The sequence below is a fragment of the Micropterus salmoides genome, unplaced genomic scaffold, assembly GCF_014851395.1.
Source record: "Micropterus salmoides isolate LMB-PRFRI ecotype aquatic unplaced genomic scaffold, ASM1485139v1 Ms_hic_scaffold_2, whole genome shotgun sequence".
Taxonomy (NCBI): Eukaryota; Metazoa; Chordata; class Actinopteri; order Centrarchiformes; family Centrarchidae; genus Micropterus; species Micropterus salmoides.
The window spans coordinates 22,774,516-22,799,829 of NW_024041150.1; the positions used below are offsets into that span (position 1 = coordinate 22,774,516).

At 41.4% G+C, this 25,314-nt stretch overlaps 1 protein-coding gene across 39 annotated transcripts in view; it reads right to left on the reverse strand.

Moving 5' to 3' along the window:
- The window catches only part of LOC119912904 (receptor-type tyrosine-protein phosphatase delta-like), a 371,622-nt gene that overhangs the window by 54,233 nt on the left and 292,075 nt on the right, over positions 1-25,314 (reverse strand). For 25 of the 39 annotated variants that reach the window (XM_038732149.1, XM_038732147.1, XM_038732146.1 and 22 more), the window contains 2 exons: positions 18,128-18,273; positions 16,069-16,210 (listed from right to left, as the gene is read on the reverse strand). In XM_038732149.1, the coding sequence (XP_038588077.1) occupies positions 16,069-16,210; positions 18,128-18,273 (288 nt within the window). Of the gene's footprint in view, positions 1-16,068; positions 16,211-18,124; positions 18,274-25,314 lie in introns of all 39 variants that reach the window. The other 14 variants (XM_038732142.1, XM_038732135.1, XM_038732138.1 and 11 more) reach the window with 1 other exon arrangement.

Genomic DNA, 25,314 nt, shown 5'->3' on the forward strand with positions numbered 1-25,314 from the left:
CTTTCACTATCCATTAAAGTAATTGGAGATGTTCCGGCTTTACTCTTATTAAAGGTTTGTAGGTGTCTGGCACTGTGTTTGCACAAAATGTATGTGCTGCTCATTAAAACAATAACCACTCAGTTAATTCCCCTCAGTCACAAAGTGGCCGTATTTACGTAACATCATAGTTAAAGTAGGAAAGCTGAGCTGGAGGACAAAACCAATTCTAAATAAAACATTTAGAAATTCTCCAAATGTCCCTTTTTTCATGTAAAGTTGTGGGTTTTTGCCACTGTTCATATCTCCTTTACAGTCATTAACTGGTTGCATGGTTATGGATTGTGTGTTCTATTAATTATAAATGTTAAAGTGATGAGCATCAGGAACTATTAGCTTTTTGAATCACAAAGATATCAACCCAGAAAAAAACGGTGAATGGGTAGGTTTATAAATAAAACAAATAGGTACAAAATTATATATTGGGATCATTCACACGGACATGAATTGCTATTCCTGTGTGATCTCTTGCCTTTACAATCAACACATACATTTAAAGAGTGCTCAGATATTCACACACGCAATATTTAAAGCTACAGCAGGTAAAGTTTGAGAAACCAGCAAGAGACAGCTAGATTTTGAAAGTATCCCTTCAGGACAGCCTCAAAAGCCATTCCCAGAAAACATATGTTCATGCTGAGTGCACAGGCAGAGAGCGCCTAGGCAGATACGGAGGACCAATCACATTGGCTGTGTTTATTACAGTCCTGCAACAGTCACAGATACCAGATTATTTTCATTTCTGTGTCAGAGCATTTGATTTAATGATTGCTGTCAGGATGTAAAGAAGAATTTCAACAAATCTAACAAAAAATGCTTTTGAAATAAATGCCTACCCTAGCTTTACTCTATTTAATTTAGTGACAAAGCACCTTGTCCAGAAGCAGCACACTGCACAAAGACCATGCATGAATAACAGCAAAAGCAACAACTTATCTTTTCTAAAAGCACCACGTTAACAATCATGAAGGAATGAAAGAATAGTCAAATGTGAGAAACTGCACTTCCAAAGGTGCTCATTCATGAAGAAAGATGGGGAGGAGGAGGAAAGGAATTAATAGTACAAGGTAGCTCCTGTCCAAGCTCCCTTCAGCCTGTTCAAGGTCAAACAGACAATTAGTCGATTCTACAGTGAGTCAAAGTATACCTGATCAAACACAATAGCCAGAAGCAAGCCTAGGAGCACGGATGCGTGTTGAATATAGTAATTGGACGTGACAATCCATGCGAACTAAAAAGCAACTCCTGTGAAATTGCAATGTATTCTAAAACAAAGTGCTCAAGAGATCATAATTTAGCTGTCCTTTAAGTTGTTCAGAGTTGTTCTCATGCCGCAGTACACGATGTCCCTGGTTATTCAGCTCTTTAGGAGAAAAGAAGAGGGTGTGGGACAACATTTATTTAAAATTAGAAATGGTGTTTAGGCTAGGTTATCTAGCTTTTTTAAGAATCAGGATCCTGTAAACATTTAGGACAGTAAGAGCATTTATTTATCATTCATTTAAAAGCAATGATCTGTTACAAACGTTTCTGGCATTTTGACTAAATTCTTGCTCGGCCCAAATACGTATTTCACAGCTGCTTTGTGCACTCGTGCTCATCAGCAATGGCCGCAAAGTCATGACATCAACCGTGAGGTATCTTAAAAACTTTTTTTGCATATCACACAAGATTAGGACACACAAAAAAGGAATAATAAACACAAGTACTTTGATGTTCTCAGGCTCCTTGTGACTCTCAGCTTCACTCTCACTTACTTCACAAAGAAAATTACCATTGTGATAATAAATAAAGGGAGAGGGAAATTGAACACATTTGCTAGTCTGTGCTGTGATTAACAACTCATGTCAACCGAGCTGCTGCAGCATTTTCAAGGCCAGGAGACCAAAATGAAATCAGATTAATCACTATTTAATTTGAGCCACGGCATGTTTGTCGTGTGTTTTTGTGGAGAAGGTGGGTTATTGACAACGTGTTAAAAGTAACGAATGAAATAATTAATCAACCTGGGGCCAAGCTGCTAGCAGTTTTTCTTATGTGATCTGTTTGCAGTTCCGCTACCAGTCAAGGGAGTTGGTTTTCAACTTGTGATTACATAAATTATCAGCTACTTCAATACCACTTCAGGATCTCTGGAAAGTGGAAATGTTTAGTGTACTTGTAGTGCATTTGTTTATGAATGTGTGTGTTGGGTTCAGTATATGCTGTAGACTTGAACATATAGCGCCCAGCTACCCTGTACAATGTATGAAAGTCAAAGCTGAAAGGTGAAATTAACAGGGGGAAAAAGGCTTAATATAGATAATTCGTGCTTCCTTATTCTACCTCGCTGAGAACTGCAATCTCAAGGACAGTCCAAGACAAGGGCAGTTTCTGCTTTTGAGTCCCATAGTATATATTGAACAATGGATCTACACACTAAATGAGATGGAAGGGAGAGAAATGCTGAAGTCACCTTCTACAGAAGTGCTGAGCACTGGTGCTTGATATAAAAAGACTCCCAATGACAATTTGCACACATTAGCTACTGCCAGGCTATCGAGGGCCATATGAGTGTGTAGTGCCAAGTATGGGAGGAGTATAAAAAGGACATTGGCTGAAAAAGTACCTCAGTGAGCAGTTTTTTGCGGAAGACATAAGGCCACTGGACATAAACTCAGCCCATTAGCAGATTATATCTATTGATCATTCATACAAAATACGAGCACAGACGTTACATTTGCCTAGTATGACAACAGTGGCCATTTCAGTTTCTGAGTGCTGCATAAATTCAGCACAAGTTGTCATTCCACCACAGTTGCTGCTAATATACACACTCACTCACACCCTCTGTTCAAAATAAACATCTAACCTGCTGTGGTGTAATTGCTTGAGTGACAAACTCAAGTAATATCCTTGTTTAGGCTCTAATTATATAAGCCTAATTGAGTCTCAGCAGATAAAGGTACTATTCAAACGTGATCTGTTACTGTTTACATGTTTGCTCAGTTAGTGCTACACCAAGGCATTTGTGTGTCTGAGGTGATATATACAAGGCATTACAGGACTCATGCAGTGGAATTCCTTAGAATGATAGTGGCACCACAGTAAATCTAAGGCCAGGATTTCTGCTTGAGTTTGATATCTGCTCAGATGTCGATAGTTGTGTGGCACTGTGGCTCCAGAATGCCAAATCAAAAGCATGTCCCTCTCTCTTGCATAGCACCTACAGCACATCTATCACTGTATACAGGGGTGACTGGTAACATACACAGAGCTGTTGTTGTTGCCAGATATTGATAGTCTGCTAACATTGCATGGACGAAAGCTTGTAGGATTACAGCTTTAACTTTAACTTTTATCTGTAATGATGATTGACATTTACATAGAGGGTCATGTCGCTGGAATCACATTTCGTTTCAAAATGACCCATTAAGTACAAAGGGATTTGAGAAGAAAATAAGCCTTTGTTGCAGCGGACTTTCCGAGTGAAGCCATAGAAAAACATAAACCTTTCCGGTCACATTCTGGCACTAGTTCCGCGGTTGCTGCACAGGGATTGGATTCGGTCCGACCCTTTTCTTCCCAAGCGGAACAAGACTTTTCACCCCCCGGCTGAGGTTATTCTTCAGGGAAAATCCCTGCGGGCCATAATAAGATATATTTGTTGGACGTATTTGAGTGGATACAATCTCCTCAAAGAGGCTGTCACAGGTCACTTGCTGTGGCAGCGTGGTGGAGAAAAGCGTGTGTCAAGACGCACTGTTATTTGGGAATTCCTCCTCACCAAAAATGCTGGATTATGGAAGTGTGGGAATTTGGGGCAGATGTCTTCAAGTATGACACTCTTAAATTTCACACTCCTTTTTCCTCTGTCCTAAAGATTCTTTTTGCCCTGTTTAGGAATCAAAAAGACGAGCCACAAAACATTACCCGTGGAGTGTGACAGCAGTGCTTATTTTTCTCAGCAGCCTAAGCCAAAGCCACTTTTCCCTCCACCACAGCATAGCATATAATTTGAAGTTGAGGGACGGTGATTAAAGCTCTTTCCACGCTCAAAAAATCCAAAAGAAGTGAGAAAGAAGATAGGAGAATTGAGCAGGGTTAGGGTGCTAATCATGTTAATCATACAGCACTCTTGCTGCTCACAAGGACATCATTTGGAATTGGCTTGTTTCATGGCTTGCTAATGCATTAGCTGACCTAGATTGAATTAGGACTTTGTGTTTTATGAACTAGAAGGTGATTAATAAGGAAAATAATTTTATGCACACAATTTAAGGTGAAGGATGAAATACTTGTAGGAGTGCAGTAACATCATGGGAAATCAAATTAATCCATTTGGTCTTTGTGGCATAAATTTTTTTTTTTTCTCAAAAAGAGGTTGTTGATTTGGAACACATTAACACAGAAACATTGTCCATTATAATTTGTTTACAGTTTTTCAAAAAAAATAAATTGTTGCAAGCCTAGTTAATACATCCTTTCAGAGACGACCTGAATCCTCTTCAACAAAATGTTCTGTTCGGCTCCTGTTCAACTGACGTATTGAATTTTTTTTTCTCCCTTTGGCATGGGAATGGGAACTGTTAATTATGCTTTTGTTTTCACACAAACAAAATTACTCAACCAAACGTAAGAGCTCTTGATTAACAAAGGCAGACAGCAATTCCATTTTGTGCCAATTCTATGACGGCATCTGTTCTAATTTTCTCTTTCCCTCTCTAATGTTTCACCACTTTCACCCACATCACTGTTTGTTTCCTTGCTCTACTTCCAAGGTGCACTGTACGCTGTGGTAAAAAGGTGTACTTCTGCAATCCAGCACCGAATGATTGACGGGTTGTAAATCTGAGCCCACCCTTTGCTTTATCTGCTACCTGCAGCCTGATTAAACTGTCTCAAACTTGGACTCGTTGCTTTACTCAACACTGCATCCATCATTCTGCCCATAAACTGTTGCAGAGGTGAAACTTGTGCCCACATTAGTTTTCTACAATGGGAATTGGACATTATAATATTTTGTTTAGCTTGTATCTCTTCTTTCCTAACAGATATTGATGTATTTTTTTCTAGAAGGATTTTTATGTTCCTTCTACCACTCCTGCTACAGGAGCCACAGTACGTTCAGTTACAGTAGACCTGAATTAGATGCAACACTTTTTGATTACTATTGCACACATGCCTGGACATATGCATGTCTTAGCACTGCCTTGGGCAAAATACTCGGAATAGTTAAGATGCAAGTGACAAACCTTAACATTATGGGTGTAAAGTATAATTTAAGGTGGCGGGCATAGCCATTCATTTAGAAGGCAAGAAGTCAGACAAGCATGCAGAGTATAAAAGCACATGTGCATCCTTGCTGAGCAAAAAAAGGAGAAATGGACGACTCGAGATGTCTAAATGTTCCCTAAATGCCCTCAGAGAATCCAAAGCCTGTATTTATCACATTGATACATCCCAGCGCTGCTTGGCACATATGTTGTCCAGTCTAAATAAGATTAGGTTTTCCTCTAGAGCTTGCTTTGAGCCAGATTTCCCAAATAAGCCTCCTGGCACCTGCACAAGGTAGATATTGCTTAACTAATCCAATAATGGAAAACAAACTGCTCAGCACTTCTGTCTAATAAGGCGGTTGGGGACAATTCTGAAATTTACCTTTCTGAGTTGTTTTGTAAGGGTTCACAGGCTTGTGAACTCTGAGTAAACCTTGAAATGGGTTTAAAACATGGCATGTATATGGATTGATGTGTTTTTTATGATTGCCCAAACTGGAAAAAACTCCTGGGGAGCTCATATGTGAGAGCACATCCCAACTATATGCCTAGGGCTACAGTTCTTTATGTTCCAAGGCCTTATATGAACTGAAATGAGAAAATGTTAAGTGGCACGGCATGACTGCTCTCCAGTTTAGGTTTACAAATGTGTCTGTGCAGGACCTGCAGGTCAGAACTAATCCTGCTGTATCTAGCCCTGTGCTGGAGAGTTTACATTTTCTAGGAATGCCCTTGATCCATTTATCTCCACAGAGCATACAAATGTATGTCAAACTTCATAAAAACATCGATGAAGTGGGTACGTTGCATGTCTGCTTGTGTGTATTGTATGTGCCGAGGCCCTGTTTTCACAGAAATTCTATAATAAATAAACCATCTCATAGATATGAGGTGGGTGATTTTTGGTCAAAAATAATAAGAAAACCAGTTGTGATGTACAGTAGTTTTACACTTTTCAGAAAACTTGATCATCATTGATGTATTTTTGCAAATATAAGTATATTGTGTTGTAAATGTAAATGCTCCATATTTGTATAGCACCTTTCTAATCTTTGTGACCACTGAAAGCACTTTTTCACTACATCGCATTCACCATTCACACACATTCATACTCTGGTAGAACAGCCACCAGGGACACTTCAACATGCAGCCTAGAGAAGCCGGGGATTGAACCGCCGATCTTTCGATTAACAGGCAACGCTCTATCTCTTGTGCCACAGCCGCCCCACTGTTGTAAAAAACAAGGTACTTTAGTTCAACAGAAATCAGTAGTAAGCGTATAGCTGGGCTGGTGAAAATACACTTTGGTTTAGTTCATTAGACGCACCTACAGGTACAGAGCATGCTAATGAATATTACTGTGAACGTGCCACAGTTGGCTCAAACAGCTAATTTCACTTTAATGTAATAGAGTTTTAGGAGGAACAGGCCCACTCCAACACAAAGTGGCATTAAGTCTCACTAGCTTGGTACCTCCAAAAGGCAGTTCAGTAATTTGCTGAGTAAATAAAGTCTCTTTGTCTACGTCTGCTAAAACCAGAGGGCAGACAACGAGTGACCATGTAGTGTTCACTAAAATTGCATTTTACCCTTTTTGCCCTAAGCAAAATAGGAATGGATTGTGAAATACTATCCAGTGGGTTCCTTAAAACTCCTTTGATGGTGAATGTTGGAACAAAATATACTGTAGGAGGAGGAAGGTGAAGCCGTGGAAAGCTCTCTTCACCCGTGGTTCATGGCACTCTGTCTCGGTGAAATATAGCATCCGTTCCCCCTTTGCCCTACACTGATTGTTTCTTCCATAAATCCCCTTTGAGATTGTATAATTAATTGAATGCTGCTTATTTGTCATTAAAAACCCTCGCCTAATGCCTGAGATTATGAGGAACCTATTGTGGAGTCAATCTATTAATCATCAGGCCTTTTTTCTCCCCCTCAGAAAAACCTTCACAGATGAACAATTCGAGCCGTTCCTCATTCTAAATGACATTGGAGAAGTAGTTGTAAAACTCTTAAGTCCACATACTGGTGCTATAGCCAGAAAAATTATATAATTATATTATATAAATGGTATGACATTTTTTAACACTTAAAAGTCTGTTCTCACATAAGGTAAAACAACTACATTTCACAAAGCAAGTAGCCATATTGATTTTTGGAGTGTCCACTACTCCGTTCAGGACTGCATAAGGGATCTCCATAGAGAAGCAGTTGTTGGGATTTTGATTGGAATGGAGGTAGAATTTGATAGAAAGTGGTGGGGACAGGATCCAGGTTTGGAAATGGCTGGAGTTATGTTTTAAAATGACCCCGCCTAATGTTCCTCCAAGCCTGTCATCCCCCGTAGACATTTTTTATGGCCATCGCTGCTGGGGCAGATTGGATCAGCCAAGCAGAGGGCATGCAACAGAGATGTACGCCACTTCTGGCAAGGCGCCCCAACTCTCCCTAGGCCCCATGTCATTCATAAACATGACGGATTAGCTGTGATATTCCTCCATTTACAACATAAGCGAAGGGAGTGGGAAGAAGAGAATGAAAGCAGAGAGTGAGTGTTAGTGTCAGATGCCCCTTAGGGCTAGTGCTAAAATGGATGGGTAAAGAGGGAGATGAAAAGGAGAGATGAAGCAGGAAGGGCGGAGAGGGGGCCTTTCTCTACAGGCCTGGCTGGGCAAGCAGCAAGGCAGGCAGGAAGCCAGGCACAAAGCTCCATTTACGCTCAGATGCCCCCTCCTTTTGCTGTACAGACTACACGTCAGCTCAGCCAGATGTACTGCTCTGAGGAAAGATCACCTAGGGGGAAGGTGGAGAGGGCGGAAGAGATTTCAAGAACTCCTCTACCTACAAGCTTTCTCCCACTCTTCCACGCCATTCGCCTCGCTCACTGACTTCTCCTGCCTCCGATCCAGTCGAGGCTCATCTGAGACTTAATAAAGATGCTTAATGTTAAAGACTCTCCCTCGATTTGTCTGTCTCCCGCCTTCTTTGCCTTCTGTGTCTCTTCCACCCTCTTCGGGATTTCACTTAGCATATTCCATTTGGTGGTTGTTACCTTGAGCAATGATTCCATTTACGTCAGAAAACAGTGCCCCATTTATTTAGAGTTGGGTAAAGAATAAAATAAAATAAAAAATTCTTATCTGCCATCAGCGTTTTTTTGCTGTTATTATTAGTAATATTCAAAAGAGGAAGGAGAAAACCATCTGACAATGCTTTGAGTTATTTGCCAAACAGCTGAAATGGATGTCGCTTTTTCTCTCTCAACTCCATGAGATGCACCTTAGGAAGTCTCTTCTTTTTTTATTTCTTTTTTTTAGCCCTTTCTTAACAGTCCATCAGTCCTCATTTGAATCCTCTCAAATGCATTAGGCATTCACAAATAAAGAGGACGTAGCAGGAAATATATAAACAACCACACACTACCTTCTCCTTAGAGACGTCTCCTTTCTCACAGACACTCCTGTCACTTTGAGGCATATACTGCCAGACAGCTGTTCTGTTTTTATGTTTCGAGCTTATTCATTGTATATTTACCCGCTTGAGATGACTATATGGTGCTCGGTGTTTATAAGTATATGTTTGCATGTCAGCATTTATCTTAAAATAAAATGGAACCATTTAGGTTGATTCATTTTGTTTTGTCTTTTCAGAGGAAGCTGCTAAAGGGCACGGCCAGAAGCTGGAGCCAGCATGAGCTCAGGAGAGTATCAGCGACCAGGTGAGTCTTCCTACCGGGCAGGAAAAAAGACAGAAGGCAAAACTGTGAGACGCTGAGTTGCTTCATTAACCTTCATGTACTATACATTCAGAAGCAGGCGGGTCAGTATGATCAAACGGGCGTATCTAAAATATCATGGCTTAAATTGTCATGTGGTATATAATTTGTAGATTCACAGTCTGTTGAAGTCTGTTAAGAAACCTGAAATATATATGTATGTGAAGGTGTGTATTACTTTACCAGCAAAAAAGCATCCAATCAGCTGTCAGAATGCCTCCACAAAATACTCTGAACTTTAATCACTTTTAGCATTTTGTGCATGACAGTGCCAGATATCTTTATAGGTTACGGCCCGGGACTCCTCCATTTGAACATGGTATCATCAGACTGAGACGAGTACTCTGGGAGACATGTGGTTTAAATGTCTGAGGAAACCGACTTCATACAAGTTGGCTGCCTCCTGAGACAGGGAAAACCTAGCACCAGCCATTTCAATAATTGATACAGCTAAAAGCTTGCTACAGGAGAGGGTAGTATGGAGATTATTCATGCTTGCTAACACCCTGCAGAGAAGAACCTCTTGGCTCTCAAAGAGCCCTAATGGAAAATGGGGTTATATCAGGCTTTTCAAATGTAGCAGACAGGCACTCTTCCCAAAAGTGACTGTGGGAGACGATGGGTGTCACAGCAGGCAGTGGGTTGCATTATTTTTTTATGAAAATTGCTATTTTGAGGCCACATGTTTTGAAATTTGACAGCTGGGTTTAGAGCTGATGAAACTTGCCATGAGAATATGTACGGCTTTTTTCCCCTTTCCTTTCACACAGCCCTAAAACATCTCATTAGTCACTGTACGCGTCTGTGCTGTACTGAATGTAATAATGTATAGACAAGTAATTATACCCAAAAATCTATTCTTGCCACATCACTTTTCCTCAGTCCAAAGTTGTTTGGTTGTAATTAGCGAGCAGGCTTAGGCGGCTTGAAAAGTTTCTAAAGATCATTAGATGCATTAAGGATGACCCTGCAGTACCCAATTAATCTAGTAGAAAATGACTTTTGAGTGCAGCTAGGATCAAAGCTACTGACATTAGCACCCCTCGACTACCTGGCTCAGACTTACACACTCCTCGTTTTATGACCTTGGGTCCCATCCAGTCCAGCCAGTGGAATATTCCCCTCATAAATCAAAATGTCTTAAGCTCTGCCATCATAGTGTATAATATAATGTGCCCAAATTAAGATAGAAGTGTATTAAGCTAAAATAAGATAACAGTTATAAAAAATAATATCAATAACAAAATGGATAAATATATTTTTTTCGAAGATGTTCATTGTGAGCATGTTAGCATGAAGTTAGCATTTTGCTCAATGCTCAAGTGCAGCCTCACAACACTGCTTACTCTTGTTTACTTTTATGTTCCATACCAGGGGCGTAGCACAACATTCTGGGCCCTATATACAAGTGGTCTCTGTGGGGCCCCCCTTCCTCTCTTGGTCCCTGTCTGTCACGCATCTTTTGAAATATGTTGACAAATAATTGAGCTAACAACTGTACACATTAAACTGTGAGTTATATGAGCTTTGCTATGAGTATCATGCTTAAAATAACATTATTTTCTTCATGTTTACTGAATCATTCATCCTTCCAAAGGTATAAGACAAAGCTGAAAAACAAATACCATCTTAGTTGTCGTAGCCCTACATTGAGAAAATGCTTATACTGCATAATAAAAGACAAGTGAACTGAAGACTTTAGTAGAGTCGTGCTTCATTTGCAGAAACAAGAATAAAAAAACAGCTTTCAAATAAATGATAGCCTTTGCATTGCCATTTGTAAAATTTCAGTACATTTAATCTATCTTTGTGTCCAAGCCCACAGTGGTTCAGTCTCTCAACCGATTTATCCAGCCACTTTTAACTTATTTGTAAAACTGCTTGCTTAGAAATAAAACATTTTCAAGGGCCATTTACAAGTAATCAGTCTCAGTCTCTAACCCCCCCTCCCACACACACACACACTTAGACGCCCTTGTTCCATACAATGTATTTACTACATACTGTGAGTGTGTGTGTGTGTGTGTGTGTGTGTGTGTGTGTGTGTACATTTATATATGATTCGATTTTGATTAGCAAAGAAACCTCTCAACCTTTCTGTTTTACCCGTTCTTCTTTGAGGTGTAAGAAACAATTTGCATTTGAAAATCACTCACCACCTAATTACGCTGCCAGTACTGTGAGGTGACTGTGGAGAAAAGTGGCATGTAAGGCCAGTAAGTGGGACAAAAAAACCCCCACATTCCTCATTTACCTGAATCAATAATTATTAATTCAGGAGGCTGTGTTTACTTTGATTAAAACAAATCCCGAGCCACAACAAGTGCAGAGTTATCTATCATGTTCAGAGTGCAGTCTAAGCGCCTTTGTGGCTCCAGCATATGTCCTCTTACACGGTATACCGACTATAAAGTCTAACATCCATCTTGTTGGCAGCGGTTTTGCCTTAAATCATCCTGCATACTATACAGATACTGATTGGCTCCCACAATTAACCACGCAGTAAGATATAAAGGGGTGTGATTTTTTTTCTTTCTCTTTCTGAGAAGAGATCAATTTCTGTGAGGACAGTCAACTCCATCTTTTTAATTAGAATAGTGAATAACTTGTCATCGTGTGCTTAATGTTTGTGATGTATGAGAGAGTGAAGTTTGGGACTGAGGGGAGACTGGCATCAAGTTAGTATTGGCCAATTCCCAAGCAATAACTCTGCCCATGGATATTTTCTGAAACATCTAACATCTCTACATGAAGATAACTGATGAGTCTATGAAGTTGGATGCACTCAGTCACTATATGTCCGAGCATGCTGAGGTGAGAGGGAGAAAAAGCATGTTGGTTTCTAATTAAAATGTGCTGCAAATAACAATGACTGCTATGAAGCACAATTGATCCTCAGTCATCCGTTAGCAGGATGTAGGACTATTAGACTTGTTTTTCCTTGTCACTATTTGCCTGGCTAGCAGGTAGATGCCAGTATTTTAGCAGGTTAGTAGTCAGAGTATCTTTTATAATTAACAAAGGAGTTAAACTGCTACAGTGAGTCAGCATGTTTCCAAAGCACCATTTTGAAATGTATTTTTCTGACAAAATTGAGTGTTCCATGTGGCGGCCCAGGTCTTGCCATCTATAGAGCTCCCGCCAGTAAACCAGAGAATTGTATGGTAGCTGCTGGCCCCCTACTCTCCTCTTTGCAAGCCACTGATCACAGTGGAAGCAAAGTAATTTTACAATGGTCACTCGCTTCATCCCCACTGCATCCTTTGCTCCGGCAGTCCCAGGCAGCTGACACAGCATTTATCTTGCTAAGTAATTTGGGCATGCAGACCAGCTTTTGTTCATCTCTCACTCTGTACTTGAAAGCATTATACATTGAGAAAATGGTGCAAGGGCATGCAGATGAAAAACGCTAGTTAGGAATGAGCATTAAGGTACATATTAAATAATTCTTATCAGTCCCTCCTTGGGATTTTCTGTGAGTTTTTTGCAATGCAGGCAGGTCCACGCAGTTGTCCAGCGTCTTATGGATATCAGTTAACTGGGCTTGGAATATAAATTAAGGCAGCTTTTGGTGTCTTTTATTAAGCACAGAGACCATTTTTCAACACTGACAAAGAGCGGTGTGCATACATGGACTATGAATAATCACTGATCATGTAGCAGCTCTTTCATTGTACTGTATGTGGCAAGATCCATCTCAGCTACACGGCTTTGAGCTGTGCCATTGCACCATTCCATACAAATGGAAATGATGCATTCTGTTTTTCCGTCACAGGAGAGCGGCTTCCCATTTTCCGCTCCCACTGTCAAGTTGTGCACAGCTGCATAAGTCTGCGTGTGGGGCACAGGAAATGGCTGTTGACAGCATAATGGGAGTATGAGGATGCAATATAAATCCTTAATCATGCCTGAATCATAAACTACAGCACTCAAATCCACACATCATTCTGCTGGAGCTAGTGCTAGCAGAGAGTCTAGACCCTGTGGGGTGTTTTGGCTGCAATTTCGGGTGTTTCTTCAGTTGACTTATGGTTAAAAGGGGACAAAAGAAATCCAATTGCAGAAACATTGTCGAGTGGAAGATATTGTTGTTAGAGGCTCTCCATGAGTATAGGCAAATATCTCACGGAAGCATATTCATTAATGAGATCAAAGGCCACTTCACTGAAATCATATTCCAGGCATGACACCCAGAATGTGCTGTTTCTTCATTTCTCAATCCTCTCCTGTCATTCTCAATTACAAAGAAAATCAAGAAGACCTTAATTCAAAGACACGAGTCGCATATGAGTCGGGTCATCTCAGATTTAATCAAAACAGAGGGCGGGGAAAAAAAGTGCACTAAGAAAACCTGCACCTCATGCCGTGGCCTGGCAGATTTGACTCGGAACACCATTACGTTTCAGGGTTCGCCTTTCATGCAAATCACTTCTCTAAGCCTGGAAGTTCATTACTAATGGCGCTTCCCATCAAGTTAGAGGCCCATCCGAATACTAATATCCCCCAGTGCTTTGGATTTGTCACCTCGAGTCCCCTCTCCTCATAGCATGGCAATTACAACAACGTGCTTTTCCTTCATGGAATTAGGCAATCCCCCCTGTGGCGAGCTTCCCACAACAGATGCTTTGCAGTCGTTTCCACAGACCATTGGAGCCCAAATGAACTAAACGAAAAGTCACTTTATATGTGTTAGGCCTGGTGTAGTATCACTTATCTGTGTTTGCTTATTTATTTATCTCTCCACTCCTGCATCACCCACTTGCGTGCAAGTTTAGTATTTCTCCATTAAATGGGCCAAAGGAGGAGAGAAATCAGTTTTGCTGGTCACGGTGACAGGCCGGACTTAATAAATGTGCAGTTGCATTTTTCAAACTGCAGTTTGTGTCATGTGGAATGATGAGTAGCAAACCAGTGGTGCTGTATTTATTGTACTGTACAAAGTAGTTTTGGAAGGAGGAAGCTTTTTGGCCTGCTAAATAATATATAATGCATCCTTGAGGTAACATTGTGTTACCTCAAGTTGCTCATACCCTATGCTGCCCTCACATTGCAGTGTCAGCTTTTACCCCCAGCTTCCTGAGAACCACAGTAACCATGCATTGGGTCTGTGAATAAGGGAGGAAATCGGTTTACAATTTGAAGTTAGAAGTGTAAACCCAAATGATATGGCTAGCTAGAGTTTATAATATAATACTCCTTGATGTCCTTGTCTATTGCCAGCACTGTGGCATCATTTTCCTTTTTTTTATATTTGATTTTCATCTTCCTTTCTTTCTTGCTTGCTTCATTTCCTTTGTCTGTCAAGCTTTGACTGTTATCACTGCTCATAATGATCATTCAGTTCTTTTAAAGGCACCGCTAACAGTGTGCATAACATCACATTTCCTTGGTAAGACCTACTAGAAACCAGATGTCTAGCAAAATGCTCGAACTGGATATAGGCTTAATCCCTGTTCGGGTAGTGAAATGAACGTACATTTATATGAAAACCTTTCTGATTATTACCCATATCATTCACAATGATGGTATTTTGGGTTTACGTGCTTCCACGAAAGGCAATGTGAGGAAAGGGAGCACACCTTTTTTATTTGCACCAAAGGCGAGAAAGAAAAAGCCCTTTCCTGTTTTGTTTTTTTCCTGATAGAACTACTCACCTTCAATACATTGATGGGAAAGGAGAGCGAGCAGAAGAGCGAAATGGTAATAAACATGCTAATGCTAGGCCGCAGAGCCGGGAGGAGCAGCCTCTATACCCGTCCCTCAGCTATCTCTTAGTGTGTGTGTGTGGGTGGGTGGGTGTGTGTGTGTGTGTGTGGGTGGGTGGGTGGGTGAAGGGGAAAAACAGAGGCAGAATAGGAGCGAACAAGAAATGTGTACAATATTGCATGTGAGAGCACGCACACACACGCACACACACGCACACACGCACACACACACACGCTCCAGAGCAGACAGGAGAGAGCTGCATGTGAACGTGCCACCTTTCTCTTTCAATCTGTCTCTGGAGACAGTGCAAAGGGCCTTTTGTTGGCTCATTGGTGAGATAAGAAGCGGGGGGGTGCTTCAGAGACTCGCAGAGCCAGCTTTTTTCTATAGGATGGAAGCACCCCTCTCAATAGGAACTCATTTGCCATGTTGTGTAATTGTGCCACATAATGGAGCACACCTCATTCACGCTGCCCAAGCCATTTTCTCCATTCATAGCCAAACAAGTCATGTTTTAGAGAGATATTACGCAGCCTTTTGAGCTCAAGGCCACCACATATTTGCCTTTGAATGGAACGCTGTGTGTAATCAAGATGAAATTTTGCTCAGTGCTTATTATAAAGGAGGCACTGTCGACCAATTTGATATTTGTCATCTGACTTTTATTTTCACTGGAAGTAAACAAACCAGCTGACCTTTCCTGCCTGGTTTGTAACACATGCTTGTTTAGAGGAGTGCTGGCTATTAACATTATCTGGGCCCTGAAAGATACTGGCATTGATGGAACCTGCGGCTAGAACGCTACCATAAACAATGCATGCCTGTTACTCACATGAGAATACACTGCTTTTTTTTCTCTACCCGGTCAAACGAATATCAAAGCTGAAGTGCAGAGATGAAAAATGACTGATTTGAAAATTATTGCTGAGCCCTTCCATTAAACCACCGCAGGCTAGGAATGGATGGTGATTTGCATAATTTAACTGCCATCTTAATTATTGTGTCAGGAATCTGTATGCAAATGACTTAAGTCACTTAGAAACGGAAACTTCCTTGGCTAAATGGCTAATGGACTAAATCTTATCAAGTTAGAATACACAACGTGAGTGTAACCAGAGTCTCTAATTGGGTTTGACTGTGTGCTGAAAAAACAAAGAAAAGAGGACAGGACAGACATAAAACAAGTAAATGCAATCTTACCTGAGTTAGCTGGGAGCAAAGGGCATGTTAATGGTGTGTGTGTGTGTGTGTGTGTGTGTTTTTCTTTTGGGGTTGTTGGGAAGGACCTACCACGTAAAACAGTGAGTCTGGTGGTAGCGCTCGTCTCTCCAACACTGTTGGAGGCGACGCATTCGTATATGGCTTCGTCTCGGGGCGTGCGCAATGGCTGAATTCTTAGCACTGAACCAGAGCCGTCGTCGAACTCAATCACCTGCAGGTGCGAGAGACAGGATATGTTACAGGAGATTTTTTGGTTCACAATGGGTGATGGACCTTCCGCAGGGAAACAAAAACAACACTGTCAAGGACATTTGGCTAACAACACTGATGGTGACTGACACGATGTGCTTCCTATGACAGAAACGAAAGCTACTGTCTATCTAACATTGAACCCTAGTGATTTTGTGCAGATTTTGTGGTTATGTACTCTACATGAATATTAGAATGCTTATAGATAATATGTAGATGCTGAGCATATATGATTTTTAGAAAGATTTGCAAGCTTTTTTGTTGTAGGTGTGTACTAGAGCAATTTGTTATGTGTTCAGACGTGCTGTCTTTTAGTATATAAGCTTGATCTGATGCATATTTTAACTTTGTGCACTAATAAAATAATCAATGCAGCTGACTAACTTTAAGAATGGGGAAGGTTTTCTTGATCAGAAAATGTTTGCTCGGATATCGCGTTGTAGGGTAAAATTTAAATCGAAATGTGTCCCACTCTTAAAGTTAACATTCTATCCCTTGAGAAATGCATCACACTGGATTTGTGTCAATGGGACAGAAACAAGCACAAACAGTTAAAAGTGGCTTGATAAACGGTTACGGACAGTTGTACCATGAGGTGAGGTAGTGGTACAAAAGACAGGACCGACTGTATTGGACGAACGACACATAAAATGCTCACAAACAGGTGTTTGTTGTAGCTTATTCAGCTATTTTTTTGCATGCTACATGTTGTATACTCACTTATTTTAGAAAGCCCTGTGCCATAACTCAATCTCTTTTAAGCATAGAGGTAGCTTTAAATAAAAATAGGCCTGAGACCTCGACGTTATACATACACACACACACACACACACACACTCTCATAGAGACACACAGAGGCCTTTGAACATTTTTTACGTTCACATTATATCTATACATGTGTTAGTTAACAATACACTTCAACATTTCATTGGCCAAGCAGTACAGCTGTGATGGCATTCAAGCTGACAGCATGTGATGGTAAAAAACAGCCTCCTTTCTTAGTCAAAGCAAAATGAGTGAAGTAGAAAGGAAGTTGTGAGACTTCTGAAAGGAAATGGGTTTTTGTTAGAAGATGAGGGGGCAGCGCATGATTGAATGGGCAGCCAGCAAGCCCTCTGAGGCAACAAGGGAATGGAAACTGGTGTGTTAGCATTCACCACAACGTGTGATGCAAACGCGATGAACTCTGATAAGATTAAATTTCTGTGGCCATGAGACGCGAAAGAAGGGGCGGCAAGAGGTCTCAAAGCTCCGTTAAGCCATTGCTGCTGTGCAGTAGCAAATATGGCATCTAGAGCTGAGATGGGGTGAAAAAAGTGACACCATGATAGTCCTGAGGACTGACACAGAAATTAATAGAAATCTTATCAGTGTTCTGCGACGATGTGTTATTTCTCATGGGTATTGAGCCCAAGTGCAGATTAAAGCTGACCAGAAATCAAAGCTTCAGCCAAAATAAGGAGGGTAGGACATGCATTTAGATGAAGATGCCACAAAGCAAGAGGATAGTTTGAAGTGAAAGAGCTACTTCCCCCTTTCACTTTGCATCAAGCTGGCAAAGTGGTGTGATGCAAATGTGGGTATCTGGGTCACACCACAAGTTGTTGTTTTTTTCTATCCAATTTGTCTTTTTTTTGTCTTTTATTTAATTACAAATCTGTCTCCAGATCTTTTGTATACTTGCTCATTAAAACTTAAGCATGTTTAAAAGCCTGGCCAGCATGGTTATTAGAGCCTGCTAATGCGTGGTGGCAAGTCAAGGCGAAAAGCAAGAGAGCGGGGCATTGGTGCAATGGATTATGTGCGAGCAGAGCCAAAAGCGGTGCTGAAGCATTCCAGTTTTGTCGAGCATTTTACATCAGAACAATAGACCTAATACCTCAAATCTCTGGTTGCTGACTTTCTTCCCCTTCTTGTTCCACACAATCTTCGGCCGTGGATCTCCTGTAGCTTGGCAGATGAAGGATGCCACGCCTCCTTGCACGCCTGTTTGGTCATTGGGGGTTCTTAAAAACTTTGGTGGTGCTGGAGAGAGACAGAAATAGAACAAAAGATAACAAAAATAGTTAGTGAGCATGCTAAGGGTCGCAGACAGAGCAATTAATCTCTCTTATCAAGCTGTACACACTGGAGAGCAACAAAGTTGCAGATTTCAGCATGTGGCTGTTAAGAAGATTGTCTTTGGAGGTCGAGACGAGAGATTTCACTGACTTTACTGTGTAAGTGGAAACAGATGATCAGTTGTTGAGATCAGTAAAAGGACAGAGGTCTTTGAAGCAGAGTGTGTAAAGCATTTTATCTTGACCCTGAAAGTATTTCTATGTAACTCTGAAATACTGTTTAGGGAGGGAAAGCAGGTTAAGACCAGCCACTGGAGAAAATAAATACGATAATATAAATACAAATGATAATATACTTGCTCTGAACTGTGGCAAGACATTTGGGTTTGGATGTCAGTTATTTAGACTGAAGAGTAGCAATTGTCTCAAGGCTGCAAACTTCTGTCAAAACGATTGCCTCTTCCCTCTGCGGCAGTAAAAAGTATTATTATTGTCATTATGTGATACTGTCACAAAACAAATTCAGTAATTTGTTATACTAGTGTATAATAACAAATGTATACTATGTTTTAGAAACACTTCACATAGGAATTATTTTGTTGACAACACAGCCTACAAAAGAAATCACAATAATTTTTAACCCTTTGTAATATGTAATGAGGTGTTTAAGTTGTGAGTAAGACTGGGGGGGGTGGGGGGGTGGGGTAACGTTTTCCAAACTGTTGCAGAGAAATAGAAGCTTGTCTATCGGTTCAGCAGACAACTCTAATCTCTCGAAAACCACCAATCGGAACGGTGGGTACGCACCGCGCAAATGAAACACGCACCTGATAAGGTCCTCGCAATGTGAGCGTTCTGTTGCTCCTAATTGGTCCCTCAATTCAGCGCAACAAGTCAAGTGTAAAGGCATAAAAATACTAAAAATGCAGCGGAGTGGAGGTGAGAGAATAGCAGCATGGAACAGTGTTTGCTTTGTGTGGGCATGGCATGGACGTTCCCATCCACTGTGGTGGTTTTACAACACTGTACAATCCAATTTGCTCGGGCTCTGATCTCCACAGCAGCGAAGAGGGCTTCAATCCTGTTCTTGCAGTTTGATTTTTTAGAATTAGTTTGCCAAGTAAAATCATTCAGTTTTTGTCAGCAACGACGGCAATTCTCTGATCCAAGAATTGAGTTCTGTTTCTCCTATTTTTTTCCCCTCCTCCAGGTCAAATCAGTTCCTGCTCATGAGCTGACGTTTCTATTACAACCCGCCAAAAAAATCAAAGCGCAGGAAAGTGATTAGTAATCAAAGGAACACGTCTCTTCCTGATGAGATTCTGATTGTGAGATTTACATCCCAGCTTTATCATGATGATCAAGGCTAATTTCAAAAGCAATAATGTCATAGTGCTAAGTCAGACCCCCTTAGTATTTTCCTGTGAAGCTTGAGTGCCAGCTTCAGTGGGGGGTGTAGCTCCATCTGTCCCCCTGCGGAGCAACTGTTTGCCTTTTATCAATCACTTCAGCAGGCCATTAGGGGCCACACAGCTGCGGTAATGCCAACCATCTGAATCACCTCATCCGTGTGTGAGAATGTGTGATTGTGCGCGTGCCTGGGTGCGGACTGATTTCCCCTTCCCGATTGTACTACCCAGCGGCGGCGGCTGCAGCGGCACTGCGAGCGAGGGACAAATTAACCTGCAGGATTTGTGGAGAAGTGACATAAGATGTGTGGTCAGCAATCAAAAGGGTGAACAGATAAACAGGCGAGCAGCTGGGCTTCCACTGAGCAAATGAGTCTGGGAAATCACCTGATTGCCTCATGACATGCACACGGCCCTGTGTGCACTGCACACACACACATACGCACGCATACACTTCTCAGAACCTCTCTCTCTCATTCGTCTGCTGACAGATCTGACAGGTGGGCAGCAGAGTTGACACTGTGTAATTTGTACACGGCAAAAAGCAGCATTATATCTGCATTTGCACCTTATCTCATTGACTTGGCTGGGGTGTGGTGTACGCTGGCCTCCAGCCAAGAGGGTGCTGATGGGTAATTGATATGCTATTGGGGCTGTTTTCGCTCCAGGGCCATCCATTACGGCTCGGTGCGTCTCCCTATGCCGGCTGTGATGGACTGCTAGGACATGTACGGGAGATCAGCGCTGGAGGTGAGGGGAAGAGGGTGGGGGGAGAGTCATTGCACAATGGGGAGTGATTGAGGCGTGACATGGAGGTAATGGTGTTTTCACAGACATGGCCGCTGATATCACCATCATACCCCCATTTTAGGTCTGCCGCCGACAAACATCCATTTTAGTAGGCTCCTCGTATGGCTTCAGGTAGACGGAGGCTGATTGAAACCTCTGTTTTCTCCGAACAATGGCATGACTAGCACCTTGACAGCAACTAAAAGAAATATGGTGTATGAACAAACACTCGTGCACCACAAAGAACCCTTTTACCATAGAACCTTAATATTTAAATGACTGTGTTGGAAACATCCCTTACACAAAAGCTTCTGTAAGAAAATGAGATTTATTTGCCCATTGTTTGCCTGTAATCATGTTAATTTTAATAAAATAAACTGAATTAACATGACTGGGCATATAGTAGTGCCTTTATTCATATAATATTAATCTAATTGAAAGAGCTGCCATCCAGTAAAAGCTCCTACAACCTCTGCTGCATGTTGGCATCTCCTTTGAGAGGTAACCATGATCTACATGAATTAATACCATGGCTAGGCACCTGTTAATCCTGTGCTAAGCTGTCCCCGGCAAACAAATGAGAAGTGTAAAGCCCCGTCACAAGCTAAAAGGTTGGCGACATGGGCCTGTGCCTGCACTCCCTTGAGGTCATTATGTAACCTTGTTCACATTTGCCGCCAATGGAAAGGAAGAAGCTCTTCATAGCATCGCCTTGCTCTGTTTTTCATGGATTGACGCCATGCTAATAATTTGGTGGCTGACATAAAGCCTTAAGAACACCCATGTCCACAGGGCTGAGGGGGCAGGCTTGTTTCATGGCTGGAAGTATATATTTTTAAATTGATAGACATAAATGGAAATTGGAAGCCTTTGACAATGTGGGAGGTACAAACATAGGACATGAAATGTATTACTGTTGCTGCTACTGTATACTATCCTTATCATTTTGGCCTTTTTGAGGTCTTTAAAAATGACCATTTTAAATGAAGTGGTCAGTGATCAATCAATCAGGCTTTTTAAGGTGATTATCCTAAAATGTCATCACCACACTGGGGCAGTCATGTTGCACTTGATCTTTTTATCCCTAAAAAGGCTAATTGTTTTCTCTTGAATCCCACAGAAATGTTGCACATGCAACAGTTTACTAGAATTGCAAACTCGCAAAAGAAGTATAGATTTTGGTTCAGGGACTTAGCCAAATAAGTGTTTGCTCTTCTAAAAAAAAGTAAATGTTTAAGGTCTGATAGTTGTGTTTGTGGACCAAATCTGAAAAGGAAAAACCTGATAATAAATCTCAAAGCACAGCTCTATTACATATGTCCGAGACAGAGATGTCCAAAACAAAGCTAATGTTACCAGACCTGTAGCAGGAGTGGGAATGGATTTCTTAGTTGAAAAAGTTGGGAAAAGCTAACTCTTAAATAGAAATGGTGGGTAAAATAAACAGCAGAACATAAAAACAAAATGCTGAAATGATAGAGAAAGTGAAACTTTTTAAAAGACAGTGTACCTAAATCGACCTTGCATATATTATCCCTGCGTTGGTATTTGTTGGGTTGAATCAGCAGTGCATTAAAAGCTTTCACTCAGCAGTGAGTGTAGGGTGGACTTCAAGTACCTGTTGCAGGGCCAGACTATAAGTTGAGTGGACTGTGTAACTGAGGACTGGAGCTAATGATATCATATTTTTTTCTATCGTCATGTTGAACTTTAGAGGATAGCTGGGCTCAGAGCATCTTGCGGATCTGCATTCATTACAAGTTTGTTTGATATTGGCTTAACTCATTGCATTTAAATACTGTTCTCAAATAGATAGAGTCTGGGTTTCATTCATAACAGCCAAAACATTTCAAGTCAAGGACTCCGCCATAGACTAAAGTTTGATCTGCCAACCCATTAAAGAGCATGAATCAAAGAGTGGAGAGAAGAACATTAATAAACCCACTTTCGGTTGGAAACTCTATTCGACACCAGTCCAAGACGGCTCGGTTTTCACAATTATACTGACTGACATATTCAATTTCATTTGCATGAAAGGGGCCATTTCCTCTCTGAATCTTTAACTTGCAGGGTGAGGTGGGGTAGTGGAGGGCGATAATTAATCCTAACACATTGGGTGGCAGTCTGCAAATACCCTGCTCCATTTGGACATACGGGTGGAAGAAAGGAGCATTTAAAGATGCCATTAACCTCCTTCGACATCTTTAAGCTGCAGTATTTCAGTTCTGCGATATTGATGAATTGTCACAATGGCAGCAAGTGGTGCAAATTGGACTGAAAGGGGTGGCTGAGGGTAAAAGTCACACATGCATTGTATGGGGCATTTGACTTTATGCAAGTATTCTGAAAGTCCGCTGCAGCAATAGTATTTAAATAAAGAAAGGTGCAGAGGCGTGGGTTTGTTAGTGATTGCAGTTGCATATGTGTTATTTATAAAGCAAAAGCCTCTCTGTGGATTAATTAACTGTCTATATAGTGTTCAGAAACATCTGACCCCATGCCAAAAAGAAAACAGACAGTAGTAATGCAGACACAGAAACACATAGATAAACAATGCGGGGAGGGATGGAGGGAGAGAGAGAGGGAGAGGGAGAGAGGGGGGGGGGGATAAACCACACATACTAATCAATGGAACAAACACAAGAATAAATTATTTTCTTGGGGCACTACACAGCTCTCTATCTGCAGCATTATGATAAAAAATGTGTCTTTTGTAATGCCGAGGAAACAAACTCCACATTGTATGTGCTCACAAAGGGTCTAGGCGGGAAAGAAAGAAAAGGAATTGGAGCTTAATTAGAACTGTTGGCTGATTCGCATTGCATGCTAATCGGTAATCTTTCCTTAAATGGGAACTGAAATTCTTATTGCAATTAGTGATCACTTGAAAAGGGATATGGCCCCCGAATGATTGTTAATTACTGGATCAGGAATAGTACATTAATTCACTGCAGAGGTTTTAATGCAGTGCGATGATGGGGACCCGCTCTTCCATCAATATTGTGCTGCTTGTCACACATAATGAAGTTCATAATACAAGCCTTCTCCTACACTGCCCTCCCCCCCTCCACCTTCCAAACTGCCTAAATGTGCTCTGCAAGCAAAATTCACAACAGTCATTATGTAAAACTAATTCAATAGAATATACAAGAATGCAGCTTAATGACACATTAATATTGAGACTGCATATGGATGCTAGGGCTGCAGGTCCATTTTGTGATAGGGTCAGGATCTCTTATTTGGCTCATAAGCCGCAGAGAGTCTCCCGTGAATAAATAAATGCACATCATCACTTACAACACGGCTTCAAAGGCGGGAAAACTACAGCATGCACTATAATACACAACCCGCCAGTGTCCTTGCCAAATATTCAGCCCAGTGACTAAAGTCGCAAAAAAACATGTTGCAATGGGACTTTCTTAACCCAAGTCAGTGTGTATTACTCATTACTCCGTGGCACTGCCATCCAAGGTCTGAGCTTCTGGCTATAGCTCCTCAGGAGTTAGGGCATTTTTGCACAGACAACAGCAACAGCTTCAAAAAGAATGGCTAATGCTCTTGTCCCACATTCAATGCACTGACAGATTCTCTGACAAGACGGGGGTGGGGGGGGGGGCAGGCTCCAGAGGTACAAGCACAACCTATCATGCACATGGGCACGCATGCACAGGCACACACTCTCACGGGTGTTGGAATATTCTTGCTGGATGGAGCCGCAAATAGCAGACCGACATTAATAAATTGAGGGGTGTGGGACAAGAGAAAATTCGGGAAGGTTCCATTAAATAAATATAAAGGGTTTATTTATGGAACAGTGCTGAGCTTCTTAGTCTTTGTTTCATGGGATAAGATGGAAGCTGAAAGGCTCTCTTATTCAATTATCATTGTAGATTCATAAAGGCAAAAACCTTTCAGTTGTGCAATGACAGCTACATCAGTGATGTAGTCTCTTCTGTGGTATATTACAATGTTTGCAGAGGAAATATTGCACCCTCACTACCTCTCTCTCTCTCTATTCCTGTGTCTGTCCCTCTACCCACAAACACACACACACACACATACACACACACGACACATTAGCGAGGTAGAAGGATCCAGTTTGTCACTTAATAAAACGGCCCACTCAAACAGATGGCTTTGTTCAAACGGCCCCCAACCCTTTCAAAGCTGGAACTGAATCGCTGCTGTGGCAAATCAGACACATGAAAGCCCACCTCCCAGTGCGGCAGAAAGCAAACAGAAGGAAACATATAAATATTGAATTGCGCCACTGTCGGCGCTAGACCATCCGAGGAAAAAAAAAAAAAAAAAACGCAAACAGGAGGGGGAAGGAGGTGTGGAAAACACCAGACCCTCCTGTTGGAAATTCTGAACATCTGGGCTGATGTTGTCGAACGCCGGTGCAAAATAATCCAGGGGCTTCAATTGCAAAAAGACTTCATTTTCAGCTCCCCCTCATTCATTACGTGTTCATTTGTGTGTGAATTAACAAATCTGGGGGCCAATTCGTGTGTGACCATTTGAGGGAAAAACAGTCGAGCAAGAAGTATGAAATTTGGATTTGTTTGTCTTGTTTGTTTTTCCTCCAATGTCTGTGGGGGGGGGAGAACATAGATAAGTAATTCTAATTGTGCAGGCTTAACTCTGTTTGGTAGTCAGCGCAGTCTATTTGCAAAAAGTTAATTATCTGATAGGATAGGCAGTGGCAGCCACTAACACAGAAAGCCATTCGTTCATTCTGTTATCCACTAGGCAATGGAACGATTCATTAAATGGCAGTGCTGCAGCAAAATGGCCAGTAGTTATCA